The sequence below is a fragment of the Periophthalmus magnuspinnatus genome, chromosome 8, assembly GCF_009829125.3.
Source record: "Periophthalmus magnuspinnatus isolate fPerMag1 chromosome 8, fPerMag1.2.pri, whole genome shotgun sequence".
Classification (NCBI taxonomy): Eukaryota; Metazoa; Chordata; class Actinopteri; order Gobiiformes; family Gobiidae; genus Periophthalmus; species Periophthalmus magnuspinnatus.
The window spans coordinates 15,034,263-15,048,829 of NC_047133.1; the positions used below are offsets into that span (position 1 = coordinate 15,034,263).

General features: G+C 43.8%; 2 protein-coding genes across 2 annotated transcripts in view; both read right to left on the reverse strand.

The window, feature by feature from the left end:
* Positions 1-236: 236 nt before the first annotated feature.
* scaf1 (SR-related CTD-associated factor 1) lies at positions 237-6,856 on the reverse strand. The gene is made up of 6 exons (XM_055223605.1): positions 6,773-6,856; positions 1,826-5,287; positions 1,586-1,668; positions 961-1,182; positions 754-882; positions 237-676 (listed from the first exon to the last, which is right to left on the reverse strand). The coding sequence occupies exons 2-6, from the start codon at positions 5,208-5,210 to the stop codon at positions 518-520; spliced, it is 3,978 nt and encodes a 1,325-aa protein (XP_055079580.1). The 5' UTR covers positions 5,211-5,287; positions 6,773-6,856; the 3' UTR covers positions 237-517.
* A 493-nt stretch (positions 6,857-7,349) lies between these two features.
* The window catches only part of abcc1 (ATP-binding cassette, sub-family C (CFTR/MRP), member 1), a 27,195-nt gene continuing 19,977 nt past the window's right edge, over positions 7,350-14,567 (reverse strand). Inside the window, exons 25-31 of the mRNA XM_033971628.2 lie at positions 12,666-12,792; positions 12,465-12,566; positions 11,661-11,810; positions 11,163-11,321; positions 10,244-10,410; positions 9,001-9,195; positions 7,350-8,163 (exon numbers count right to left, since the gene is read on the reverse strand). Coding sequence (XP_033827519.1) covers positions 8,055-8,163; positions 9,001-9,195; positions 10,244-10,410; positions 11,163-11,321; positions 11,661-11,810; positions 12,465-12,566; positions 12,666-12,792 — 1,009 coding nt within the window. The 3' untranslated portion in view covers positions 7,350-8,054. The remainder of the gene's footprint in view (positions 8,164-9,000; positions 9,196-10,243; positions 10,411-11,162; positions 11,322-11,660; positions 11,811-12,464; positions 12,567-12,665; positions 12,793-14,567) is intronic.

Consider the following 14,567-nt stretch of genomic DNA (forward strand, 5'->3'; position numbering starts at 1 on the left):
ACATGAGTAACACATTCTTTATAGATGCTCAATTTGATATTCTATGTAGTGTATTATACAATCACAAAGGTGGAAACAAATGTTAACTTGACAAACTCAAGATGATTTTTTTTATATAAAAACATACATGATGGTCATGATGAAGAACAGGACTGCAGAAAACGACAGGCCTTCTAAAGCATGGAGCAAGTGAAAGGCAGAACATGCCCCTCAAAAACACTGACTGGAAAAAGATCTACATCACAAAGGCCATTTATTGCACAGTTTGTCTCAGTACACACAGGTTTACTGCCTCCACTCTCCAAAATGTGTATCTGTGTGAAACATTTACAGTCAGATCACAGCAACAAGACGGAGACTTCTAAAAGGTAAGATAAAAGCATGTCTATGAGAGCCAATGCACTACAAGGCAGAGGAGCATAGCCCTCTAAGAGTGTCAGCCCCTCAGAGGAGGACAGGCAACCCCAGGCTGGGTCAGCCCTTCAGAGGAGGGCAGCCCTCCCAGGCTGGGTCAGTCTCAGGCAGAGGAGTGCAGACCCCCAGGTTCCCGGTCCTCTCGGTCATCCCCATCCATTTTGCGTCCATGCTTTCTGAAGTACTTGTATCTCTGCACATACAGCTTTACCAGGTTGCTCACTTTGACTGGGTTTATCTCTCCAGTGCGGCTGTGACAAATCTGTAACAGTTACAGTGTGTTAGGTTGAGCTAAAATGTGTGATACTTGCTGACCACAATGCTCTGTATGCTCCATACCTTGTGAACTGCTTTGCGGAGGATGTCTTTGTACTCGTCTTTGTTGATGTCTTTGCGTTGATAGTATGGTTTGATGGCCAGCTTCACCTCCTCCACTGCTCTCTCCTGCGTGTGTAGCTTCTTCAGGTACTGTGGAGGGAAACAGACACACATGCTTAGTACTGACATCAATGTACTTATATCAGCTTAGTACAAAGGGAGGGTTACCTTGTCAGGGTCTTTGTTGTCATTGTCCCAGCCAGAATCCCCAATGCTACTGCTGAGCCCCGAGAGCCCGACTGGGGGCGGAGTTTGAGCGCATGGGTGCAGATGGGAGGAGTTGTGCAGGATGAACTGCCCAGGGCTAACGCGAGACGGTGGCGGGAGCGAGGGTGGGACTTGTGACGAGGCAGTGGGGGTAGGCTGGCTCTGATTGGCCTGGGACAAAATCTGTGACACACAGGACAGGCACAAAACAAACATTGGGCAAATCTTGAGATTAAATTGAAAATCTTGAAAGGATCTTTCTAACAGATACTTTTTTGAGAAAGCATATCATAAATGTTTTTTACACCACAGTCTTGGCATAGCTGGTTTTCCATCCATGAACATTATGTTCATGGATAGAAAACAAGTTAAATTGCTGAAAAAACAGTTCGATAATACAGTGCTAAAAAGGTTAGCTCTGTAATATCATTTACAACAACGGCCACTGAATTTGCTTGTGAGGAGGTGGGACTTTTCAGTGGCACATTAGCCAATCACAGCTACGATCGACTTGATCAGTTGAGATTCCAGATTAAATTCCATAAAATTTAGGTTTACATTGAAGTAAACAAAATTATAACCTTACCTGACTAGTAGCTTGGATGAACTCTTGTGCTTTGGCCCTACTGGCAATATTAGCTTCCTCCATTTTGAAAAGCAAGGCAGTCACTTAAAAAAAAAAAAAAAAAGTGAATTTATACTTTCAAAACACTAAATTGTGCTTCATTCACATTTGTTATCCTACACAAATCTCTTCCATCAGTGTCACAAGAGGTGTTCAGTACAGGTACGTAAACAAATTTATGTGATGAGAGAACACACTCACATGCGAGCACGCCTCCGGCAGTGCAGTCCACACCAGTCTGCAGGCTCCAAGGCAGAGCAGGAGCAGTGGGGGGAGGTGGAGGTGGTGGGGGCTTGTTGGTTGATGAGGAGGACACAGAGGAGGAAGAGGGGTCCAAGGACAGAGAAGATAGGCCACAGACAGCAGAGGAGGAGGGGCAGGGGGGAGGGCTGCAGGGCTTCGGGGGGTCTGTGGGGGTTAGGCTCAGACCGGTGCCCAGGGACGTAGGCATGATGGAGGGACTGGATGAGCGTGGTGTAGTGGGACTGGTTTGAGAGGGGCACTCCTCTACCAAAAACGATGGCTCTGGAGTTTTACAGCTGCTATCCACAGTCTGAGAGTCTGGAGAGGACTCCCTCATGTCCCGCATCGGAGCTGCTGAGGGGGGAGGAGAGGGAGGGGGTGAGGAGGAGGGAGGAAGCACACTTGTGGAGGAGGAGGAAGAGGAGGAGGAGCAGGGTACAGAACCAGCAGGGCCTGGGTGAGGGCTGGCAGCCTTGCACACCTCTCCGGACGTGGCTGGAGGCTCTGTGGAGGCTCCTACCCAGGCACTGGCTGCACCCTGAGTGCCCTCCTCAGCTTTGGAACCACCAGCCCCGCCCTTCTCTCTTGTCTTTTTCACCAGGCGCCGCCGCCGCTTTGTCACCAGAGATGAAGAGGGTGACGAGGCTGACGAGGAGGTGGAGGTGATGGAGCCAGGCTTAGCCTTCTGGGATGGAAGAGTTGCTGGACTGTTCATGGAGGATGGTGGTGCAGCCAGGCTACTGCGCTTCCCTATGGAGCTCAGATCTTTGCCTCGCCCTCCCAGTGAGAGCGGCTCTGAGCAAGGCTTTAGGAACGGAGATCTGCTCTCATTGTCTCTGCAAAATACAACTGCGATGGAGCCACCCACCACCGAACCGCCTGCTCCTCCTCCAGGCCCTCCACTCCCTAACAGGTCCATACCCAGCTTCCCTGAGGAGCCTGTGGTGCTGCTGACGCCCTCACGCACAAGCACAGACACCTTGGACTGCAGCTTGCCTTTCCGGCTAGTGGTGCCATCCTTCTTCGACTTTCCAGAGCGGCCCAACTCTTTGCGACTGCCCTTGTCGCGAGTTTTGTCCTTTACCTTGCGCGTTCGCTTAACCACAGGGAGCCCAGACGAAACTGCTGTAATATCTGACTCTGCAGACCCCGTGAGTGTTTTACTTTTGGTTCTGGAGGATTCTGAGTTCTTCTTCAATGACTTCCTTTTCAGTTGACCAGTCTTGGACATGGGTTTGGCTTTGGGACTGGGTAAAGGTGGGGGTGGAGCTGGTGGAGGCGTGTCTTCTAAGGAGGGGTAGTCTGAGTCTAACGCCTCTCCATCCAAGGACAGCACATCGATGTCCAGCTTATCCGAATAACGATCAGACTCATAGTTGTGGTAGCGCTGGGGCGAGAGTGAGTGGCTGGGGCGTACTCTGTCGCCGGGACTCGAGCGTCCTTTCCGCTTCTTTTTCCGGTGAGACTTGTCCATGTCCAGGGGCGACCTGTTGGGGGAATCGGGGGCCAGCCGTGGGGAGCCTGGAACAGTGGTGGTCGTGGTGGTAGTGGTGACGGTAATTGTCCTCTTTATGGCGAACAGGTCGGAGCCGTTGAGATCCTGGATAGACGGGGGTACCACAGGGCGCCCGTCCCGTCTCCTCTCTCTGTCCCTCTCTCTGTCTCTGTCCCGATTTCTCTCACGGTCTCCATCGTTCTTCTCCGAGTTCCTTCTGGACCTCTTTGAACTGTCTCGCTCTCGGCTTCTGGAGTCATGCACTCTCTTCCTCCCGCCCCTGGAATCGCCCTCGTCAGTTCTTTGGCTTCGGCGGTCTCTGTGGTCTCTGTCGCGGTCCCTGTGTCTGTCCCAGTATCTGTCTCTGTCTCTGCTCCTCTCCTTCTCTCCTCTCTCCCTGCTCCTCTCATTGTCTCCTCTCTCCCTGCTCCTCTCTCTGTCTCCTCGCGTCCTCTCTCTGCTGCGCTCTCGATGTCTGTCCCGGCTGCGCTCACTGTTGCGGTCTCGACTCTGGTCTAGTTCCCGGTTCTTGTCCCGGCTGCGATCTCTGTCCCTGTCTCTGTCCCCATGTCTGCTCGTGTCCACTGGCCTGTCTCGGGAGCGCTCCGGTGATATCCTGGAAGTGCGTTCTACTCCTATGGCGTCCAGGATTCCATGCTGCCGCTTCTTCCTCTTCGAGCTTCGGCTGTGACTCGAACTCTTGGACTTTGTCTCCTTGGCGCTTTTCAGATCATCCTTCGCTGCATCTTTGCTCTTGTGCTGACTACGTTTCTCCTTCCTCCTCTTTTTTCTCTTCTCTTCCTTCGCTCCGCTCTTTCTATCCTTGCTCTTCTGCCTGTCTCGGTCGTTGGTACTCTTGCAGGACTTGTGCATCTTGCCATCCTCCTCATCGAGCGGGGCTGGTGGTGGGGTTGGCGGCGGACTGTGTAGGTGTCCCGAGGGTGGGGTTGTTTCGGTGGTGAGAGTGATGGAGGATCCTGGAAATGTGATGTACCTCTCCTTGCGCCTGCTCACCAACTTCCTCCTTAGATCTTCCACCCCTACCACCAGCTCCTCCTCAGGCTCCCTGTTCACAGGCCAGTCCGGGTCAGCCCGCACCGACACGAACCCGTCCCCGTCCAGGACTCGCAGGATCCGCTCGGGCTTCGTACCAAAAAAGGTGGCACTTGGAGAGTTGACTGAGAGGCTTTCCATGATTGGCCGTTTGAGCCCTGCCTCCCGGTCGGCCAGTCCCACTATCTCCCCCTCCTCTATCTCCGAGTGCTCCGAGTCTGTGTGCTCCTCTTTGATGGTGCTGCAGTCCACTGTGCGTCGCAGAGACAGCAGACCGGGGGAGTGCTTGGGAGAATCAACCAGTGTGTCTGTGGAATCAGGTGGTTCTTCCATGCTTTCTTCCATTTTGGTAGGCTCATTGTTTTGTACTTGTTCTTCTACCTGGTTCTTCAAATACTCATTGCTCATATCATGGTCTGATGCAGGAGAACCGGTTGGCTCAAAAGGGTCATACTTCTCAGCTACCTCCTCTTCATACCCAGCTCTCTCCTCTTTCTCTGCATCAGTTGGAGAAAATGGATCGTACATTTCTCTTGGTTGTTTAGAGTCTTTGGGCAGAGGAGACGATGGAGGAGATGTTGAAGAAATGGCAGTTCCGTCCAGTTCGCTAACATGGTCAGAGGGAAAGGTGGAGTCCACAGAGGCAGCAGCAGACGGGGAGGGCTGGCCAGGGCCAGGGGAAAGTGGACCCCCAGCCTGGGGTTTGGCTGGCGGGCTTCTGTCAGGGAGTTCAGCCACTTCACCAGGCAGGAAAGCCGGCTTCGGTTTGAAGCCCGATGCTACGGACAGGTCCATGGGCCAGGTGTGCTCCTACACATGTGCAGGCCAGGACAGGAAAAGGGAGCGCTGTCACACCAGAAGCCACTGGAAACCTGGGAAGAACAAATATAAATTACTATTTCTGGGCTTAAAAAGTGTGGAACATTTAGATTTAGACAAACATTATTGTTACACAAGGGAAATCACTTGGACACCGTAGCTGATAAATTACAATTTAATAAAAAATATTTTTTTTAAAAAGTAATACAATAAGGTAGCAAAAATGACAACTCAAAGTATTTAGAATTTTATTTTTTAATAAATTACTTTGTAAACAAATTTGCTTTACAACGGATTAAATACACAGTTATATATCTCAACCGTATATAAAAATTATGGATGGTAAGTAAATTACTAAATAAAACAAGGTTATAAAAGTTATTTCTGCACTACAGTGGATTCATTTTACTGTCACATTTATGCAATATTAAACCCCCCACTAATCCACCCAAAGGCACTAGACAGACAAAATGATCTGCTTATCATTATCAAGATCGTCAGAAACTATCATACAATGAATGAATTCCTAGCTATAAGGTAATGGCTGGCATAAATAAGTTTTTACCTCAAGCTCTGCCTCTGCCATATTAAATCTGAAATACCCAGCATTAGTAAAACGCCATATAAGCATCTCATCTAATTTGAACTAGAACTTTAAACAGTATTTCCCATTAATACGGGAGACTGTGGTGCTCCCCATAATCTAAAATAGTCCAATAGTCTAAATTAAACACTATATATTGGCATAACAAAATTAGAATTTGTTGCTCATTATATTACCATGATTTTATAAAACACAGGTCAAAATGACTGCTTAAAAATTTATATAGGCAGTATGCGGTATTTATACTCCACAAACTGAATGACACATTATTCAAATAAAAATAATTTGTATTTGTATGTAGTGTACAGTATCCCATTACCCCACCGCTACTCAGTGTACCCTGAGGAAGAGATGTACTGTTGAGGTAGAACGTAAAATCAGCATACTTCATCAATCTAGAAATGCGGCAAAGAAATACATTTTCCATGTTGATTAATCCACATCTACGAATTTAATCTCACAAAGGAACTTGGATCTTACATCCACTGTCCCAGCAATCAGATGCTTTATTTTGTCGGAGTCTTTGTAAACACAGACAGGCGGCGGACGGGACGCAACAGCCCGGATCACTGCCTCCCTCCCCGTGGCTCCGCTGGCCGCTGTCGGGAGAGGCTCTGATCTGTCCCAAAACTGCGCTTACGCGTCCCATCAGAGCTCCGTGTGTTACAAGCACAGCAGCTCTGCATGGCTGTGTCACGGGCCGTGGACAAATACAAGCACAGGAGCGGGATCGGCAAATATGTGTAAGCGGAACAATTCATTCTTGCAGGGTGATGTAGCTCGCAGAGGCTAGCTAACGAACCAAAGAGTCCATAAACACCGCGGATCGAGCCCTTTTCCACCGATACTCTCCTGCCATGAAGTTACACCCCAGGTCGCCTTGCACTAGCACATCTGCGGCAACATATTTAAAGATTGTACAGTAAAAACTCACTGATTTGAAGCCGACTCAAGCGCACATCCATCCATTAATCGCCGCCATTTTCAATCGATGCAACGGTCGCACAGAATTGTGGGGAATTGAGTTTTCATATGACGTCATCTATCTTCTGTTCATTCTTAAAAACTCAGCAGTGTAGCAGTTGAGTTTTTAACCACCACATAATGGTGCCAAAAGATGTAAAAAAAATAAATAAAATAAAATAAAAATAAATTATGAATGCATTAATAAAAAAAATACATGTATGATTAAACAAAGGTCTCATTTACACATTGTTCTAATATGCCAAACGTATAACTTGCCTACCTGTGCTACATTTCAGATACGAGCCATTTGATGATTATAATGTACAGAAAACAAGTACAAATAATAATTAAACCTAATTTTCTTAAACTACCAGTTGTCAGTAGAGGGCGCACCATAGTCAAGGCAATTTGAGCACTGAAATGACCAAGATGAGTGATGAAGGTGAATAGATAGAAAAACCCAGGAGCGTTTCAACACCTAGTGATGTCACAAAGTGGACCAGAGCATGTGAAGAAACTGTAGCAATAACAAAACAAAAAATTATGGCATTTTATATTTTATTAAAAAGAAATTTAATTTACAAAGTACAAACCTGAAAACGTACATTAGATCATATTGTATACATTCATTATAAGTTACTGGCTATTCCCTCTGTACAAAAAGGACCTTGGAGTGCAAAAGACTGTCATTGTGCACTGCTTTTTTTTTGACACTGAAATGCAGAGCTGATAAAAGCAACAACTGACCAACAAACCAAGGAATTCTCCCTGTACACGTCCTTGGAGAATAGACCTGGTTTAAAATATAAACACCTTAACAATTTTGATTTTGCAAGAACATTTTACAATTTATTATTTTAAACAATAGGCATACAACAAATAATGGAAAAACTAAATCCCAAATCAACCATATTTTGACACTATTGGGCCAATATAACACTTAAACACTCAAATATGGTGCCTTCCAAAGAAAGGTGTGGACGGAGACAGGTCACGTCTTGAAGGCACATCCACTATGACCCAATAGTATTTTTGGAACAACACTGACCTGGATTAAGCTGATATAGAGAAGTAAATGAGACCCAGCCATGATCTCTTGAGAGAGTACAGATTTGGGCATAGTAGTCTTTGTCATCTCTTTTTTCATTATAATATTTTCACTCATCAACACAACAATCTTACAAGTACATAAATATAAATAGCTTTTCTTTGTAACAGAGCTTCACACTGCGGCTTGGTTTTTGGGGCTGTCAGAGCAGCCCAGAATCTTTGGCCATGTTGTAGAAGAGTCCTCTCTGAGCGATCAGGTTGTTTGGACTGTCAAACTCTGCCATCTCACCCCTATCCAGAACGAGGACCCTACAGGACAGAGGACATAGTTAAGCCGAATACACATTGACAATTTTTAAGCCCAATTTTTTCCTGATTTGGCTCTGAGTTATGGGAGGCGTGGCCTGACTAGTGCTTCTCATAAGTGATTCTTTGGGGTGACACTTTTTATCTTTTTATATCTGTGGGGTCAGTGCGATTCTGTAAGCACTATTTGTCAGGGCGCAGCTCCAAAATCTCAAATTATTCCAGCATATTTCATATTTACAACTGTCACTTGTGATCAACTTAAAAATACCCAATCAGAGCAGCCGGAGGGACAGGACACCTACAGAGTTTGTACATACTTCATAAATCATCATCTTTACAATATAGAGGGCAAGAGTAAACATATCACTCATGGGACTGCTTTTGCCATCACTAGCTATTATGAGGCCCAAGTGTGCCTGTGGGCAGGGATTCATTACATGGCAGGGTCTGAACTCTGTACAAAGTCTTTGTGAGGTAAATCTTTAATTTTAGACCAATTACATGGTTTTAAGTTAGGATATCCAATTTAATAGCCATGCTGTATTTGCAGTAAACCTTGCTATGGATTAGTTGCAGTGAACTGTTACAGTTGTTATGTTATGATATAGTAATTATGGTTAAGGTTATGATTAAGTCAGTGTCCCCACAAAGTATGGAAATGTGTGTGTGCACAGCCAGCCCCACCTGATATGTGTTGTGTGTGAGAGTGAGTGTGTGTGCGCACAGTCAGCCCGATCTGGTGTAGTCCATGATGGTGTTGTGACTGAGTGTGCACAGCCAGCCCCACCTGATATGTGTTGTGTGTGACAGTGAGTGTGTGTGCACAGCCAGCCCCACCTGGTGTAGTCCATGATGGTGTTGAGGCGGTGTGCGATGGTCAGCACAGTGCACTCCTCAAACTGGGAGCGGATGGTGGACTGGATCAGATTATCAGTTTCCATATCTACAGCTGCCGTGGCCTCGTCCAGCACCAGGATCTTGGTCTTTCTGAGCAGAGCACGAGCCAGGCACAGGAGCTGTCTCTGACCCACACTGGACACAACACACCATGTATAACTAATTTACAAAGAGAATACTGAGAAAATGTACATTGTTTGATACTCCAATCACATTATCACACTGTATTCTATACTTCCATTTTGAACTAACAGTACTTGGCACACTGGGGGGTATGGGATACACTGTTGAAGAAGTACTTTACTGCAATGACCTTCACCTGTTGATACCAATCAGTACAGTGTATAGATATTTTGTTGTCTTTCTAGTTAAGTGCCAGTACCCTTACATGAGTAAAATCTATGAACATTATGAAAAAATGTTAGATTTTTGCCTTTAGACCTGTGCTAGAGGAGGAGGGAGAGGGGGTGCAGGGACAGGAAGGGGAGCAGTAGGAAACAGGAGTCCCAGGAATGTGTCAGGAGAGCACACAGACCAAACAGTCAGGACAGCTGCTCATGCTGCTCACACCGCTCACACCACTCTGCACTACATATTTGTACTTGACTTTAGTCTTGTGACTAAAGTGATTTTCAGTTTTAGTCGCTAAATAGTTAATAAATCATAGTTTTAATCAACCCGAAAATATATAATTTACCTCTTCTTTGTGGCATTTAATACTAGCTAAACAGAACATCTAGGTGCTTTATTGTACTTTTCCTATGTATCATGTTATAAGTTTGTTTCTGTTTTTTTTTTGTTTTTTTTACTTTTATGTAAAGCACATTTGTCAGCTGAAACCATTTTAATTGTGATATATAAATATACTTGAAACTTGGATCTAGTTCCCACTCATTTCTGTCATTTACATTTTTTATTAAGATAAAATATAATAATAACTATGGTGAAATATTTTCATTACCACAGGTGTAGGTCTAAACCATTCAAAGAAATAAAATGTAATTTAAATGGGAAATGGTTGCTGTATCTGGTCTGTGGGTTTATATGCTGATGTAAAAATGAATTAATTTAAACCTAAAGTTAAGTGATTTTTATTACACAGTAAAAGAGAACATAAATAGCTACATAAATAATCCTTAAGGGTTGCCGTTCATGTGCCAGGTGAATGTGGCGCTGTGCATACCTGAGGTTCTCCCCTCCTTCACTACATTCATAGTTCAGTTTGCCCGTGAGCCCCGAAACGAAGGTCTTGAGGTGAGAGAAGTCCAGAGCTCTCCACACCTCCTCATCAGTGTAGCTGCCGAAGGGGTCAAGATTCATGCGGAGAGAGCCCGAAAACAGCACCGGGTCCTGGGGGAACACTATGCATTAACTCAAGCACTTTAAGTTAGACTTGAAACTTCTCCCAGTGCCTTGCATTGAACGTATAACTTTAAGGCCCTGTACCCGATTTTGTATACTATACTACACAATTTCCACAAGACATGAGATTGTCTTGTGAGATTGAGCCACAAGAACGGGACAAGATGAGATTTTGACATAATTTATAAACACATTGTGTGGTCACAATTTTAATAATAATAATAATAAATTTTATTTGTATTGCACTTTACATTTCAGAGAAATCTCAGAGTGCTACAGACACAGAAAAAACATTAGACACTAAAAACATTATAAATCAGAAAAGGTAATAAGCATATAAAAAAGACATTACAATTTACATTTGCAAACATTAAATAATTAATAGCAGTAGTAATAACCGTTAAAAGTCATAAAACTTGATAAGACTTTTAAAAAAAAGAATGTCTTAAGGCCTTTTTTAAAGGCCTCGACACTTTGTGGTGCCCTCAGAGACTCTGGAAGGGCATTCCACAATTTTAGCATTAAAGTATATAAATAGATTATTGTAATATTTTTGTTGCCATTGTATCATTACTGTGATGGTGAAACTCCGCTCTGGTCTCTGAAAGTTGTGAAAAACACTTGTAAATTTATTGCAGTGAATAATTCGGATGCTCAGAATGCATAAGTGTAAATAAAAGTGTAATTAATGTTTTTGGTCACAAAAACATTAATGGTGTAAAAGAGTGTAGTGTTCTAACCTGTGGGATGATGGTGATCCGGGAGCGGAGCTGGTGCAAGCCCAGCTGTGAGATGTCCACTCCATCGATGAGGATCTGCCCCTCTGAGGCCTCGATGATGCGGAAAAGCCCCATGGTCAGGGAGGACTTCCCTGCTCCAGTCCTGCCCACGATCCCCACCTAAAGCACACATACACAACACAGATGAGCCAGGACAGGCTGCATAAAGACAACTTGGATGTGGCATCAAAACCTCTTCCCAGCACATCCCATGCACAATAAAAATTATTAATAATTGAAGAACACATAATGTGTTGTTCAATTTTTTATTTTTATATATATATATATATATATATATATATATATATATATATATATATATATATATATATATATATGCATATATGCATATATGCATATATGCATATATGCATATATGCATGCACATATACACACACACACACATATAAAATGTTCAGTTTTGTCCTGTAGTGTTGTGCGTGCAGGCACAGTCCATACCTTCTCTCCTCCTCTAATGCTCAGGGTGATGTTGTGCAGAGCCATGTCAAGGTCATGGCGGTAGCGCAGCCCAAAGTTCCTGATGTCGATGCAGCCTATGGAGGGCCAGGAGTCAGGCTGGGGCCCCGGGGACTGCAGGGTCCACTCGGCCTAGGACAGACAGCACAGTAAGGATCACATGGAGGTCCCACTTAGGCATTGTATACACTCACACTCTGACTACATCTGGATTCAAGTCCTTTGAAACCTTTGCCACTATGTAACACTTTAAGATCCTGTCCAGGGAGTCAGATTGAGTTTTAATTTGAAGTAGTCAATGGTCAATTATTCTCAAATCAAAATGTCCACATTATGATAAACAAAAGTAAACTGACCTGCCACAACAATGTGTCTTGTTCCACCATTAAGACATGTGTAAATGTCATTTACACGTGCTTGAGAACTTTAGCATATAGGCCCTCTACTTTCTGAAAAATTTGATGAGCAATCTAATCTCGAGCTAATCTGCTTCCCGTAGTAGTAACCCTCTCCAGGAAGTGCTTGGTGCTACCAGCAGGGAGTGAGTCTGTGTGTCTTTTGCTGGCAACCCTGATGTTAGTCTGCACAGAAATCGGGGCTGAATGAAGATGGGACTGAACTAGTAAAGCGAGATCCTTAGTGGTACACAAATATGTGTTTAAAGCAGGGGTGTTGTGAGATGGCACGAGACGGCGCGACACTGTGCCAGACTGTGCCAGAAAGTGCGAGACTAGACTAGACTAGACTAGAGCTACACTGAGCAAGAATGAGCAAGATGTGTGAGACCTCTTTGTCCGTATCGCTGTACTCTCTCACACGCTCCACAGCCACAATGTTGGTCTCCAAGTCTGAGGACATCCGCACCAACCAGGTCAGAGAGGCTGTCAGCTGCACAAACACACATAGTGGTTTATGTGCTTTTGGGGAAAATTATATTTGTTGTGATCAAGTTCATTCCCTTGTGGATGAGGGTGGAGAGGTGCTGACCTGTAGGGCGTAGGTGATGGACAGGCCCATGATCCCAGGACTGAGGCTTTCTCGGGCAATCACAGCGAACAGGGCTGCACACGACACAATACAGTTCCCCACAAACTCCAGTCGAACGGCCAGCCACCTGCATACACATGTACACATGTGGGGCTGTCACAATTTTATTTATTTTATTTAACCTTTATTTAACCAGGAAGGTCCCATTGAGATTAAAAACCTCTTTTTCAAGGGAGTCCTGGCCAAGAGGCAGCACATTTCAAAACAAGTACATACAAACAAACAACGTTAAAACAACAACTGATCATTTGATCACAAGGAGTAAGAGCCACTATTTCTCCTTGTGATCAAAGTACAAATATAAGGAGGCAGCAATCCAAGTATAGCTTTGTAAATAAAAGTGTACCAATGCCCCTGCCTTCTAGTGGCCAGAGAGGGCCATTCTACTCTTAAGTACAAGTCACAGTGATAGGTCATAGATCTACAGTTGGTATTAAACCTCAGGGAAGCATGATACATTGTGTCCAACATTAGAAGACATGAAGAAGAAGCATTCATATACAGAATGTCACCATAATCTAGCACAGATAAAAAGGTTGCAGTAACAAGACGCCTTTTACTGCAAAAGAAAAGCACTGTTTATTACGGAAGAAAAAAACAAGTTGAACTCAGTTTCTTTACAAGTTTTCTATGTGTGGTTTAAAGGTGAGAGAGTCATCAATCCAGACACCAAGGTATTTATATTCATGAACCACCTCTATGACATTTCCTACAATAACAAAATACGAAGTGCAATATACTTAACTATTTACTCAAGTAAATATAGACGATGAATGATAATATTGAAACCAAACCATGAAGCAGAATTATCTCCTAAAAAGCATTCAAAATGTCATTATTGTAAAAGAAAAGTTCAAATCAAGTCAAAAGGACAAAAAGTTGTCAGAGTGAAGATGTTTTACTGCTCATCAAAGCTGCTGAAGGGAGGAAGCTAGCTACACTGAAACTAACCCATCTATTGTTTATACTTTCTGTTAGTAGGTTAGGTCTAGTTAGCTACACTAAGTGTGAAATGTGCCGGAGTCATACTTAGCATAATCATTCAGGCCCTTGATGCTCTCCCTACTATTAGCATACTGGCTAGCCCTATGGTTTTCTGTGCTTAGATATAGGTCTAAGGATGGAGTTACAAATAGGAGACAGATGATGTCTAAGACCCCCATTCCTGTTCAAAGATGGATTGTCTTTCCTAACAAAAATTGATTCTTTAACTCCCCGCTTAAACCATTTCTTTTCTTTGGCTAAGATTTGTACCTCACTATCTTCAAAGGAGTGGTTAGTGGCTTTGAGATGGAGATGTACAGCAACAATCTGAAGAAGCAGCTTGGATGAGCAGCAAAACGTCTTCACTCCAACTTCTTGTCCAGTTCACCGATATGAATTTTTCTCTTACTATGGATAATGCCTGAATGACTGCAAGATTACACAGACATAAATGTTATATTGTTAAAAAAAAACATGGGCTGCAATAAATAATTAAATAGCAGAATTAAACTCTTGTTGTAGATTGTATCTATAATGAGTTATAAAAGTTCATAATTCAATCTTATGCAGGTCAAGTCTTATGATATTGCAGAAAAAACTCCCACTAGTGCAAAGAAAAAGTTCACACAATAAATATTGACCCCCAAAAATTATAGTTCGATCTATCTTTTATTGAACGACAAGTCAATATAGTAATTATCTTAGGCCAATACACACCTGTAGTGAAAATTGAATAAAGTGTATTAAAAGGGGCTAAAAAAACAACTACATGTATTGAGGTTTGTGTCAACATAAAAACATAAAAAATAACAAGGGAGCAAGATCCAAGCTCCCATGAAACAGCACAAGCCTCATCTT